The following is a 13,646-nucleotide window of genomic DNA, read 5'->3' on the forward strand; positions in this document are numbered from 1 at the left end:
CTCCCTGTAAATGTGTGAAAATGACTGATGTGTCCTATATGTGTGTAGCTGTGTTGTTCATCCTGGGCCAGATATAACACCCATAGCAAGCAAAAAGAAACAAGAAGACTGAAAAGATACACCAAGCAAACATAAACTAAAAAAAAAAAGAAAAAGAAAAAAAAAAAACACTATAATATTACTGTTAGTGAGTAAGACTTTAGAGGATCAGGGGCACAAGCCCGCTTACTGGACCTCTTACGTGACGAGCTGGCAAAATACCCCTAGTTGGTTGTGCCAAAAAAAAACCCAAAGAAGAAGAAGAAGAAGAAGGTATTTGCGCAATATTAATTAGGCAGATTACCTTGAAAATCATTGCTGCCGTATTTCTAATATAGTTTTTTGCAAATTTCTCAGTTTTTAATTACAATTATATGCTTTTACTATTTTTTCTGTACTCATAACAGCACCAGACAACACCTCCAGGGGAATGATGCCAATTTTGAATCACCCTGTAGTATGTCAATGATCACAAGCAAGGTAAAAATTGCAACTTTGTCTTTGTCATTTATACCAGAACGCTTTATATCCGCTAATAACAAGATAATGTACTAATGGTGAACACTTAATTTTGTATATAAAGGTTTACTAAATATGATGATTTTTTAACTAATTTTTAACTTCATATGAAATAATAATAATAGTAAAAAGTAGAACTTAAAACTGGCAACAAATAACTATCTTTCTTTGTTTAAGATGTCGGGGCCCAAGTTAGCCAACGGTAAAAATAAAAACATACGCCTGTCCGCTTTTAGGAACATTTCATGCTAAATAGTTGCAAATTACTTTACAGTTGTCTACACAGACTACATACTATTTAGACCCCTCACTCTTTTAGGACCGCTGGCAGCGCTCTTGCGGTCTGAGACACCTAGCTTTCAATTTAGCGCCATATTCAATTTTAGCTTAGACTTTTTAGGGTTATGGGATAAAAATACACTGGCAAAGCAATTGGATAAATACGTATTGATATTTTGTACACTTGTTACATACATTACACATTGGAAAATATAAGTTATAATAAATAAAATCGTTATTTAATAATGGTTTTTGGCGGACATTTGTCATCGTTATAAAGCAAGGTATCAATAATCGGCTGAACATCTTTATAGCAGTTCAATTGCAATTACAATTGATGATGACAACATAATCATCAGTTAACGATAACCTTTCTTAAAAGGTGCTACCTATTTATCTTTAAATAAATTAGATGCTCATATAAATAAGAGCATTGGTACATACGTGTAACAAAGAACATTTCGGCAAACCGGATTTTCATCTTCAAATTTTAATATCCATAGTTTTTACAGCTGCAACTTTCCTTTTCTGCTCCAACTTCACCATAGCCGCAGCCAAGAATGCTGCTCTAGGGGTGGATCTCCTGTAAAGCAGGCAAATATAAAGGCCTCCGCATTAAACTACATTCAGCTTATTGGTTGAGCGTTTTTTGGTTAACTGGTTTCAAGAAGGCTGCTTCGAAATCTAAATGAGATGCATCTAAAACCGGAAATATAATCAGAAGGGTGGCTGCATTTAGTAGCACCCACTAAATTCTTCATACTTACCTTAAAAGTAAGTAAGTTAATAAGGCAAAAAGTGCCTTTTTGCCTTATTAACAATAACATCCACACTTATGTTCCATTTAAGATATTTGTTAAAATAAGCACTGACATACTTCACTCATAATCTATACTCCGGGCTTGTCTTTATCTATGACTCCCGAGTATGACCATCAAATATGATCGATCGAAGAAATATTTCCTATCGCTAATGGAAAACCGATAATGAAAAAGACAAGGTTGTAAAAAGCACCAAATATAAAAGCCGACGAAACATCTGTGCATTGTGAATTCCTGTGAAGCAAATTAGAATCACTTAAGTAACCATTTTGTTTTGTTATTGGAAAAATATGGTTAAAATTTTCACAACATGACCAGTGTTGCCAGGTAGCGACTACGAATGCGGTAGAATAGACATAAAAAACATAGATTAGATAGATAGTTATAAAATAGATTTAAAAACAAAACGGGAAATAATTGAATGTTTGTAAATTTGAGCGTTTCGAACTTTTTAAGTGGTCTTCAGCCAAGAGTGTGTTAGCGTAGTTCCGAGGCGTGCTTTAGGAAACGAAAAATGAAAAAAAACAGGTAATCCAATCGCCAATCGCAGTGCAATGTAGCTGGTTTGTTGACAAATAGTGTAATATATAATAGTTATATTTAAAGTGTTTAACGTAACGTTTAGCAGTAGGTCCTTATGGCTTAGCGGTAGAGCAGCAGCTCTCATGAAAATGGGAGACCCACCGTAAAAACGGTAGACCTGGCAAGCCTGAAAATAACTTCTTCGATCAGCTGAGATCAGCTGAGAGGCGCGATAACAGCGCGCTCATGGTCTGAGTAAACTATATTAACACAGAACTGTCATTACACGAGAGTGAACAGGCCCTGGTTGTCTATTTCATATGTCATTCAAGTACAAGTTCTATTGTGTGATTCAGGCATCCATTAATATAAAAATAGAATAAATTTGTTGTGTTTATTAGATTATTAGCGCTGTTATAACAATTATAGATAGTTTATCAAATTAATTCATCTGTTAAAAAAGAAGCAACATGTCCACACCAGCACGTCGCCGACTGATGAGGGATTTTAAACGGTAAGTACTTCATGTCGTTTCCTTCGCAGAATTGATTTTACTTTGTTACCAAAAAAATGTCCCGCTATAAAACGCATTAAATACCATCTGATTTAACATGTTTAAATCTAGGCTAAACCTTAAAGAGGGCTATTTCAGTCCAATTGGGGTGTTGTTTTTTTGTCACTGTGGCCTTTGGATGGCCTCTAAAGCTGCTTGTCCCAAATAAGAACAAATACAAAATTATTGCCAGTGTTTGACCTCGATATTGCAGATTTTTTATAGATAACCAAGTACATTGTATTTTGGCATGACACGAAGGGATTGATCAACAATTTATGCATACAACCCTCGATACAACTATAATCATTGTTATTTTAACAATTTCATCAGAAGCAAGATTGAAGCTACTGAAACCATAATGATATTGGAATATAAATTACGTATCTGATCAATCCAATATACTACCATCTCAATGCTTTGTAGGTACATACGTCTTACGTGTTAAATTAAACTAATTGATATTCAATAACTGTTATAAATGTAGTAGGTATTTCTTATTAATCAAAAATGAGTATGAGTATCTAAGCCGTGTTGCGTTTTCAAATGTAAATTTACAAGGCTATATAGGTAATACTTTAAATATTTACAGTGATTCTATATAACTTTATCATAACACATTTTTTAAATTAATCTTATTGTTCTTATCTGAACCACAAATTAATTCGTCATTGCATCACCTTTCTACTGCCCCACATAATAATGCGACCTATTCAAAATTAGCAACTTGTGCTACTTTGCCGATGACCCGTGTACAATGACGAGCAGAATTCAAGATATTTACTACCACCTAATTATGTTCTGAGCCGTCCATATGCTCGACCGAATTCCTAGGGTCTTGACTTTCTGCAAATATTATGCTTTTTAGTTTTTAGCTTCAGATAATCGTACCTCGTTATTGGTGTTAATCTTGTTCTAAATGGTAATATTTGATATTTATGTGCTTATGCCAGTTACTTACCGAGGTAAAGAAGCTCTGTGCATTTCACATATTTTGTCAGTAGTTAGTGTCGTGAGCATAATTTATTCTGTGTGTCTAGAGTAGATTTCTTAATGCAGAAATGTCCTTTATAGACAGGATAGGGCCGAAGATGCTTTACAATACCTACGCTAATTAATTTGGCTGTAAATGTTGATTTAAGAACAATAATGAAACCAGTCTTAGCGTTGAAAACTAGAATAGAGATAACGTTCCATCCACTATTAAACATAAACATGTCAAGCTGAAAAACACACTCATAATCGATTATTATCACATAAACTACGAAACAAACGATTTTTAGCACACCTCAAATTAGATCACACAATAGACTTCTTACTACACCGTCAAAAGATCCACATAATAGCTTCTTAAACAATATGCAACTCTTGGAAATGTTTGCTAAATGAACCACCCCAAAAGCAACTAAACTATTTTTATTACCACCCATTAGAGACCACAAAACAATTAATTAAATTGGTTTTGAACCTGAAATCAGACTAGCCTTCAAGGTCATTATCACTGTTAACATATCATGTGTTCGAGATTAAGGATCAGGAACAAGATTGTTCAGGAGTACTTCTCATAGTATAATGGGAACGATGAACAGGGTGTGACATTCAGCATCTGAGAAAAACAATTCTAGTTAACAAGAGATGAGTAGTTTGCACATCGTTTCAACAGGCCAGGCAGCAATTAGTACTTTAGCCATTTCACAATTTTACATGTAATGCGATCAATTACCATAAGAAGATGTTTATAGGAATGTTGGTCATTTTCTTGGTACCAAACACAAAGCTTTTGGAAACCAACACTGAGGTTTCTAACGAAATTTGAAATTATTTTATCAAAACAACCAACCTCATCAAAGTCAGGACAACTCTGATGAGGATTAATTTAACCTTATTGAACCAGTAAAATTTTACATTAGTAAATTACATATGCAATTAATCGTAAAATCTCGCAGAGGTACACGTAGGTACCTGTTGGCAGGACTGGAAGAACTTACTACTAACTATAACTAACTTAAAATTAAACTTAATTTCAAATTTGCACACTGTTTACGGAAGAGTTTATTAGACTACACATTCAGCCTGGTCCATTCCTTTAATTTACTTTTCGTTGTTACATCATTTTTTAATATTTTAAGTTCGTGCGGAAGCTCATTAAATATGCTAATGGCCCTAATATAGTTATTCCTTATGCTTACCGTTCTACTTCTTTGTGCAATCTGTATTGGTTTTTTTCTTGTTATTCTAACTGATTATAATATTCTTATCTTTCCTGGGTCTCAGTCAAAGTGTGAAGTTAAAATTTTGAACATCGTTTATTTGATTACGTTTCGGCGAGACAACAGCGCCATCATCAGATTTACAGTTTACACAAACTCATGATTGGTAAAACAATTACAGACAAATTTAAGGTTTCAAGAAGGCAAAGACCTAAAAGAACGGTTATTTTTACCAATCATGAGTTTGTGTAAACTCTAAATCTGATGATGGCGCTGTTGTCTCGCCGAAATGAAAGTAAACGATTACTTCACACTTTGACTGAGATCCAGGAAAGATAAGAATATCATAACAAGTACACGCAGTCATGAAAATAAATCAGAATTTTAACCGATGGCAGAAATTTATTTTTTAAGTCATTGTAATGGAATTCTAGTGATTCATATGCAAAAAGTTGTCTTATGTTCAAAGGATTGGCATCATTCATGAAATTGTTTTTATTTATTATGTTAATATCCTATTTTGTAAACTTTATAATAAGTTTGAGTTGTTTGAATACGCTCCACCCCACGCTATAATTCCATAGCTCATAATGCTGTGAAAGAATGCATAGTATACCACCCTTAGAGTCTGTACTTCCATAAACCCCCCTGTTGATAAATGTAATATTTAAAAGACAAATATTAAGTACATATTTTGTTTTATTTATTACATTTTCTATGTGCTGTTTCGATCTCATGTTCAATTCAAAAACTATTCCCAAATATTTGCAGTATTCTACTTTCTTTAAAATATTTCCCTCTATTTGACATGTAGTACCTACATATTGGAACGCTGTTATATAGTTTCCAAATGTTATATAGACCGTTTTTTTTAATGTTTAAAAAAAGCTTGTTCAATGGTAGCCAATCGGAGATTTTCTCTAAGAAGTTATTCATCTTGATTTCAACCTTTCTCTAGGTCATCTGTTGATATAACAGCTGTATCATCCGCATATAATATAATTATGTCATTAGGCATACGTTTCAATAGATCACTGCCTTATAGTATAAAGAGTACAGGTCCTAATATTGCTCCTTGCGGGACACCTGTGTTTACATCTTCATATTTACTTATTGCACCTCTAAGTTTTACTCTTTGGTTTCTGTTAGTCAAGTAACTTTTAATTAGTTTATGTGCAATCCCCTTAATTCCATAATTATATGGTTTGTCCAATAACATTTTATGATTCACCGTGTCAAATGCTTTGGTCAGATTCAAAAATGCTACAGCAATTGCCTTACTTTATTATTAATTAAAGTTATTAGTTTAGTATAAATTATATTTGTTATATGATTTAGTGCATCCTTTGTTCCTCTACCCTTAACAAATCCAAACTGACTCTTAACTATAAGATAGCTGACATATTCAGACATACATACAGGTTGTCGCAATAAGGATGGTAAGCGGCTGTATCTCGGAAAGTATGTGTTGTAGTGATAAAAAAAAATTGTTAACAAACTTGAAGAAAATAATTTGCTGGAAATTATTTTGAAATTTCTCAGATGACTACTAGATGGCGTAATTGCAAACGGTATTTTAAAAAGTCGACTTTATACAGAAATATGTGAAACATCTAGTAAGTTTAGTCAAAAGACCATAAAAACCGTACTATGTACTTTCTTTATGAAGTTTTTCCTTAACGTGCCAAATAGAGAAGAGGAGAAAGTCAAACCGCTTAATTCAAAGAAACCTGTAACTCCGAAACGGCTTGACCGATTTCAAAGTTTTTGCTATCAATTGAAAGGGCAATAAAAACTCGACAATATGTGATATAAAAACAATCTTAATAATTTTCGAAAAATCCGCTGTTCGAAAAAAATTTTTTGTTTTCATTTTTCACAAAAATTTCAAATGCTTCTATCAAGTTATTTTACACGCATTTGAAAGCACAGGAAAAATGAACCAAACCGCATCTCAAAATAGTTTCTGGAACCGATTTAATTCTTGAAAATAATAAGGGTTGCCGAATTCAAAGAATTAAAGTAGGCTTTGGATAAAAAAAAAAGAACAAATCATATTTTACATTATTTGACATTTTGTATTATTATTTGTCATTAAGTTACACTCTAAAATTAATTTCTCCAATTCTGAAACTTACAATATGTTTAAAATTTATTTTCAATCTTTTGAAAATGCATGTTTGACAGAACGAGAGTATGCTAATACATACGTAGACGATTTTTTGAGAGACGAACAATTCAGCGGCTAACAAAACGGTTTTGTGAAACTGGTAGTGTCCACGCCGTACGAAGAAAAAGGGCAAGGACTGACCAAACGTTATTAATGTTTTAGCTTATGCACAAGTCAATCCGCAGTTAAGTACAAGACAAATTTCTTTATACCTTGGAGTAACAAAAGACACCATTCGTCGCATCTTAGCTGACAATAAGTTTCATCCATATCACGTTTCTTTGCATCAAGCACTTTCCTATATGGATTATAATGCACGATTAAATTTTTGTAACTGGTTAAAGCAAATGTACACAGAAAATAATAAGTTTTTATCGCGCATGTTGTTGACTGATGAAGCCACTTTTTGCAATACTGGATCAGTGAACTTACATAATGCGAATTATTGGTCAACCGAGAATATCGACTGGTTGAGACGAGTTGATCGTCAAAATAGGTGGAAAATGAATGTACGGTGTGGCATTGTTGAAAGCAAAATAATAGGTCCTTTTGTTTTCAACGAGTATCTTAATGGAGATAATTATGTAAGTTTTTTAACAAATGAACTTAATGGACTGTTAGAAAATGTCCCACTGGAGACAAGAAGAACCATGTGGTTTCAGCAAGATGGATGTCCTGCTCACTATTCAAGAAATGTACGCGACCATTTAGATAGAACTTTTTCCAACCGCTGGATAGGAAGAGCTAGTTTATTCCCATGGCCAGCAAGATCTCCAGATCTAACTCTGTCGGATTTTTATCTTTGGTGAAGATTAAAAGATATAGTTTACAAAACTGTTCCCACAACTCGGGCAAATATGATAGGTCGTATCACAAATGCCATCCATAGCATTCCACAAGCCGAAATTGAATGTGCTGTATTTGGCACTAACCGCAGGATAGATATGTCTGTGACGAATGACGCAAAACATTTTGAACATTTATTATCTTAATGTTTATTTTAGGTAAACTTTTTTTTCTCGTTTTTAAGATGAGTATTTTCAGTTGTTTTGTTGAAAAAAATGCATTTAAATCAATTCTTGAAATACGTAATTTTGAATTGGGATTTTTGTGGTTCGTTTTATTTTTCCCGCTATTTCCAAACTTACTAGATGTTTCGCTTATAGGGACAATTTCTAGTTTAATTATTTGAATTAGACAACCTTTTTTATTTTTAAGTATTAAATCGAATCCAGAAATTATTTTGAGATGCGGTTTTTGCAGTTTGGTTTATTTTGTCCTGTGCCTTCGAATGCGTGTAAAATAACTTGATTGGAATTTTTGTGAAAAATGAAAACAAACTATTTTTTTTTAACAACGGAAAAGATTATTTTTTTCTTTTCTAAAAGGATTAGGATTATTTTTATATCACATATTGTCGAGTTTCTATTGCCCTTTCAATTGATAGTAAAAACTTTGAAATCGGTCAAGCCGTCTCGGAGTTACAGGTTTCTTTCAATTGAGCGGTTGACTCTTCCCCCATCCTTCATTTGACAAGTTAGGAAAAAAGTTCATACGGAAAGTAGTACGGTTTTTTATGGTTTTTTGACTAAACTTACTAGATGTTTCACTTCTCGGAACAATTTCTGTACAAAATCGACTTTTTAAAATTCCGTTTGCAATTACGCCATCAAGTGGTCATCTGAGAAATTTCAAAATAATTTCCAGCAAATTATTTTCTTCAAGTTTGTTATCAATTTTTTTCCGATCACTCCACAACACATAATTACCGCTTAGCATCCTTATTGCGACATTCTGTATAATCAGATATATTTCTTTTATAAGATTTCTCTGGCTGTTGAGGAAAACACTTTGTCATTTCCCCAGTGTAAACTATAATTGTCTTAAGCGTAAATTTTCAAATAATTCTCTGCGTTTCTAAGTTTGAACAGTTCGTTCTCAAGATATAGTTGTGTTTAATAGTTAAACCAAAGCAATCGTCAGAAATTGTTGTCACTCTGAAATAAACTAATAGCTTGTTTCGCCCAATACAAGCCTCTTCTCCTCCTTCTCGTTCTTGCGATATTGGCATTCATATAACCTGGGCGCAGAAAGTAGGGCCCACAAACTTCCAATGCCAAAATAACTGATAGAAAGAAATATTCGACATGTACAAAGCACTTGGAAGGTTTTACTATCCAACCGCAAACAGTCGAATGTATTTGACAATAAAAATAAGTATACATTGATGGTCAGAAAAGACAGAACACTTTATTTCAAATTAAATGAAGTACATATTACTAGTTAACCAGATTTTTGATAAAAATTTACGAATAACAAAATTTTAAATTAAACGGAAGTTTCCTTCTTAATCATTTTAATATCGTGCATTGCTGGCTCTAGCTCGAATAACTTCCATGTCAATGAATAAGCTATGTGATTAATTCTTAGGTGTGTTGAGCCATTCTTCCGAAGCCGCGGTTCCCAGCTCAGCCAAGTTCCCAGGAGACGGATTCCGTCGTCAAATACGTCATTTAACCTGATTACATACATATTCTATCAGGTTCAGGCTAGGACAGCGCGCTGGCCACACTTAAATCTACCCCAACTTTATTCAGATTATTGCACTACGATCGGAGCGTTTGCCATCTGCCATTATCATCCATAAATTAAAGCTTGTCGCTTATGTGAGGTGCAAGAGGTATGAGATGTTGCAAAATATCTTGGATATACCTCCACCGCGTACGTGCATCCAAAGAAATGCGGTCCCAAAACACCACGGAAAGCTAGTTGGATACCGATATTGGATGTATCTTTATCATCGCTTGTGTATCTTTCACCTCGTCTTGTCTTGATGAAAACTCTCCGATCGAAAAATGTTAAGATCAGATTTTATCAGCTAACAAAACGTGTCCAACTATCCAAACTCCAATCACGGCCACGAGGACATTTTTTGGGATGTTTTGTAGTCAATCCGGATCTATTAAGTCTTTTCACTGTTTTGGACGAGGTTGTATTATTTCTTCTTGAGAGAGAATTCTTAATGTTTGTAATCGTCTATTTGGTTTGTCGGTCTTATTCGTTCTGGTTCTGGTCGTCTAGCATGGCAACCAGTTTCTCTTAACCGCCAAACACATCTGAAAATTTCGGTGTGATGAACATTCAACATCGGTACAACCTCACGTTCTTCTTCCAACATGACGACAATTTTAGCTGTATCATACTCATTTAAATCCATTCCTAGAGACATTTAACTTACCACAAGTAAAGCAAACGCAAGGAAGAATTGATTACTGCAAATGGGACAAAACAAGTAGAAACTTGCATTGAAATGATTAGAAAAGATGGTTACGGTATTTACCAGTCGGGTTGAGAACAAAAATTGTATATTCAAGAATATGTTTCAAGTAATTATATACTTTAAGTATAAGACTTCACTGAGTAGTTAGCATTATTAGACGGATGATTTTAAAACGAAGTGCAGTACTTTAACATTAATACTTTCCTTTTCTTGAAACCAGTTCGAATGCGTGTACAATATTATAGAATAACTTCAAACGTATGAAAAATAGAGCTACAAAGAAGTAAAAAGGTTAGCAGTTTAATGAATACAATCATGTCCTAGATAGAGTGTGAGTTAAATAAATAGAGATTATATAAATATCCTAAATTGTATGCATATTTTTAAATACATTTAAACTTTAACCTTGTATACAACTCATGTTTATGTATAAGTGTTTAAGTATTATTTTCGGACATATTCAGAGAATATGCGAACAAATGTTCCTACAAAAATCAACATCTCATGTCTTGCATATTTTTCAACCGACTAATAAACGCATGAACATTAAAAGTATCAGTTGAAATATACTATTAGTGAGAAAGATAATAAAGTCCACTTCAGTTGGCAATATATGGGAAATTTTTATTATTAATTTTACGAAAGAAGATTTTAAAAAAAGTTTTACATATCTAAAATACGATCATCAGGTATTAAACTTTCAGTCGTAAACGCGGTTTTTCAGAAAATATTCATTTTACACAGGGAAACGTATCTTTATGTCAGACAATTTAGAAAATTGTTATTAAAAAAGATTGATTACAACTAAGAACTACGTTCAAATATGTAATTACTTCCTACTAGTTAAACATTTTTTGTGCAAATTTTCATCAAATTACCTACCGATAGCAAAAATGTATATTTTTAATTTATTACAAACGTGATAACATTTCCGTTCCGTAGAGAAACTATTAACCAAATTCTCACAAGTTAAAATTTGAACGTAACTATACATACATTTGCATTGTTATTCTAGACAAAATTAGGACATTTGTTTAATAGCAGGACGCATGCATATTTGATAGTAGTTTTTAGTTCTGATCAGTTTTTTGTAATAACAGTTTTCGATATTTTCAAAAATAAATGTACTAGACACTTGAGCAAAATTTATATCGCGCGTACACAACTGAAAAAATATCATATCTGGTGATTGTCTTTTACATTTTAGAACATACAGAACTTTTTTTAAATCTTAAATTTTCTTGTAAAATTAGTGAAAAGTGGAACCCAAATGTTGCATCAAAAATCGTTTCTATTTAAATCGGCTTATCCTCTTCTTGTTCAATAGCGAGTGAATGAATCAAGTTGATGACTAACGGTGTTGTAGAAGTTAGTGAATTTTTTTCCTGTATGAGTTCTGATCAAGTTTCATGTGATTTTTATTAATTAATTCAAAAAGAAGAGTTGTTTGGGCACTTTTAGGTTGTCTGATTATGTTCTGTATGGTGATTGGTGTTTCAATGATGTTGGTCAATTACTTAAATGCAGAATTTTTTTATGCACATTATTTGTCTTTTTACCCTCTAAACTTAATCTTATTTATAAACTAAAACAAAAATAAAATGGCTGAAGGAAACCCAACACCAACAATCCGTTTTGTTAAAATAAAATTGCGCGCTCAAGTGCCAATATGAAAATAGAGCACGAGAAGTCCCGCTCTATGAGTCAAATGGCAATGTTTACTGGCGTCCATCTTAAGAACAAAATACCAGTCGAATAAAGTTTTATCTCAACTATTATAACTTGGGGATGAGCATTCGCACTTAAATCTAGCAATAAAAATGTAGAGAATTACTTTCATGGTAGAAGCATAAGCAAGATCAATACGATATACTTGATATATAAATATTTGTATTTCGAATATGTTTGTTATCTCAAGCTGTTGACAGCTATTACTGCCATTCCAACTAACTGACTAAGACAGTTGGATGATCTATAGTTTAATTCTGATGAATGAACAACAAAGCGGCGTTATTGATTATGGCTGATAATAACAACTGTTTTGGGACATCTATTGCAATGAAATGGAATCCACTACATACTGATATTTTGAAACATCAATATAAGGCAAGACAGGCCGACATATATGAAAATGGCAATAGCAAATTAGATAAAACCTTTATATGATTGACTGATCTTCATAACAAAATAATAATTTGGTTTTTTGCAGTCTGCAAGAAGACCCGCCTACCGGAGTTAGTGGAGCACCTACGGACAACAACATTATGATATGGAATGCTGTAATATTCGGCCCACATGACACTCCATTCGAGGACGGAACGTTCAAATTAACGATCGAATTTACAGAAGAATATCCCAATAAACCGCCAACAGTTCGCTTCGTTAGTCACATGTTTCACCCCAATGTTTATGCAGACGGCGGTATATGTTTAGATATTTTACAAAATAGGTGGAGTCCCACATATGATGTATCAGCTATTTTAACTTCAATTCAAGTAAGTAGTTAAACTTCAACATGTAAAAGCAATGAGAAATAATTGAATCGGAAATTGAAAATCGTACTGAACTTCCGAAAATACCTACTGTAAATTTCTCAGTATAAAACCTCTAAAAAGGCGTCAGTCAGCTGCAGTGTGTTAGAACGATCGACAATCATAATTTTTATTTTCTCCCCGTTATCTTAGAGCGGGTCTGAAGTCTCGAATCGGATTAGCAGGTCCAATTTCGCTCATACTGCTATCAACACTGGATCGAACGTATATCTCAGGATTGAAACTTTTTAAATGCCGTTGAGAATTCTGAATTCCATTCATCTTCTTCTTTAGGTACCTTGGGCGAACATCGAACGTTAGCAGTCATATTAGTATGGTTCTAATCTCTCTGTTTACCGCAGCTCGGAAGATTTCTATTTTCTCTTTACTAAGAAAGTTAGTAAGAAAGTAGCTTTACTAAGAAATATAGTGCCTCATCACGTGGCCGAGTTATTCGAGTTTTCTCCACGCCAGTTCGTTTCTTCTAGAGTAACGTGTTAAGGCCGGACAGATCTATCCGATCCGACTCCGATCAGAGAACCTTCCGTCGATGACCAATTAATCGGATCGGTGCGTGATCGGAAACGGGAAGCCACACATGTCATACACGTTTCAGTTGCCGTTCCGATTTTTGGACGAGTGCAAATCACAGATTATCAAACTATTCCTAAGACTAAGTCCAAATGTATTAATTGGCTTTACCGTTTTTCATATAGACACTC

The 13,646-nt window shown here is 33.5% G+C and overlaps 1 protein-coding gene and 1 long non-coding RNA gene across 2 annotated transcripts in view; one reads left to right on the forward strand and one right to left on the reverse strand.

The window, feature by feature from the left end:
• Positions 1–986: 986 nt before the first annotated feature.
• LOC109541888 lies at positions 987–5,008 on the reverse strand. The gene is made up of 3 exons (XR_007282153.1): positions 4,923–5,008; positions 1,605–4,339; positions 987–1,536 (listed from the first exon to the last, which is right to left on the reverse strand). It is a non-coding gene; the product is annotated as an uncharacterized LOC109541888 (long non-coding RNA).
• Positions 2,400–13,646, forward strand: part of LOC109541883 (ubiquitin-conjugating enzyme E2-17 kDa) — a 12,967-nt gene continuing 1,720 nt past the window's right edge. Inside the window, exons 1-2 of the mRNA XM_048669158.1 lie at positions 2,400–2,694; positions 12,603–12,888. Coding sequence (XP_048525115.1) covers positions 2,651–2,694; positions 12,603–12,888 — 330 coding nt within the window. The 5' untranslated portion in view covers positions 2,400–2,650. The remainder of the gene's footprint in view (positions 2,695–12,602; positions 12,889–13,646) is intronic.

This window comes from Dendroctonus ponderosae, unplaced genomic scaffold (assembly GCF_020466585.1).
Source record: "Dendroctonus ponderosae isolate FM_Combo_2020 unplaced genomic scaffold, Dpon_F_20191213v2 Dpon_F_20191213_1, whole genome shotgun sequence".
In the NCBI taxonomy this organism is placed as follows: Eukaryota; Metazoa; Arthropoda; class Insecta; order Coleoptera; family Curculionidae; genus Dendroctonus; species Dendroctonus ponderosae.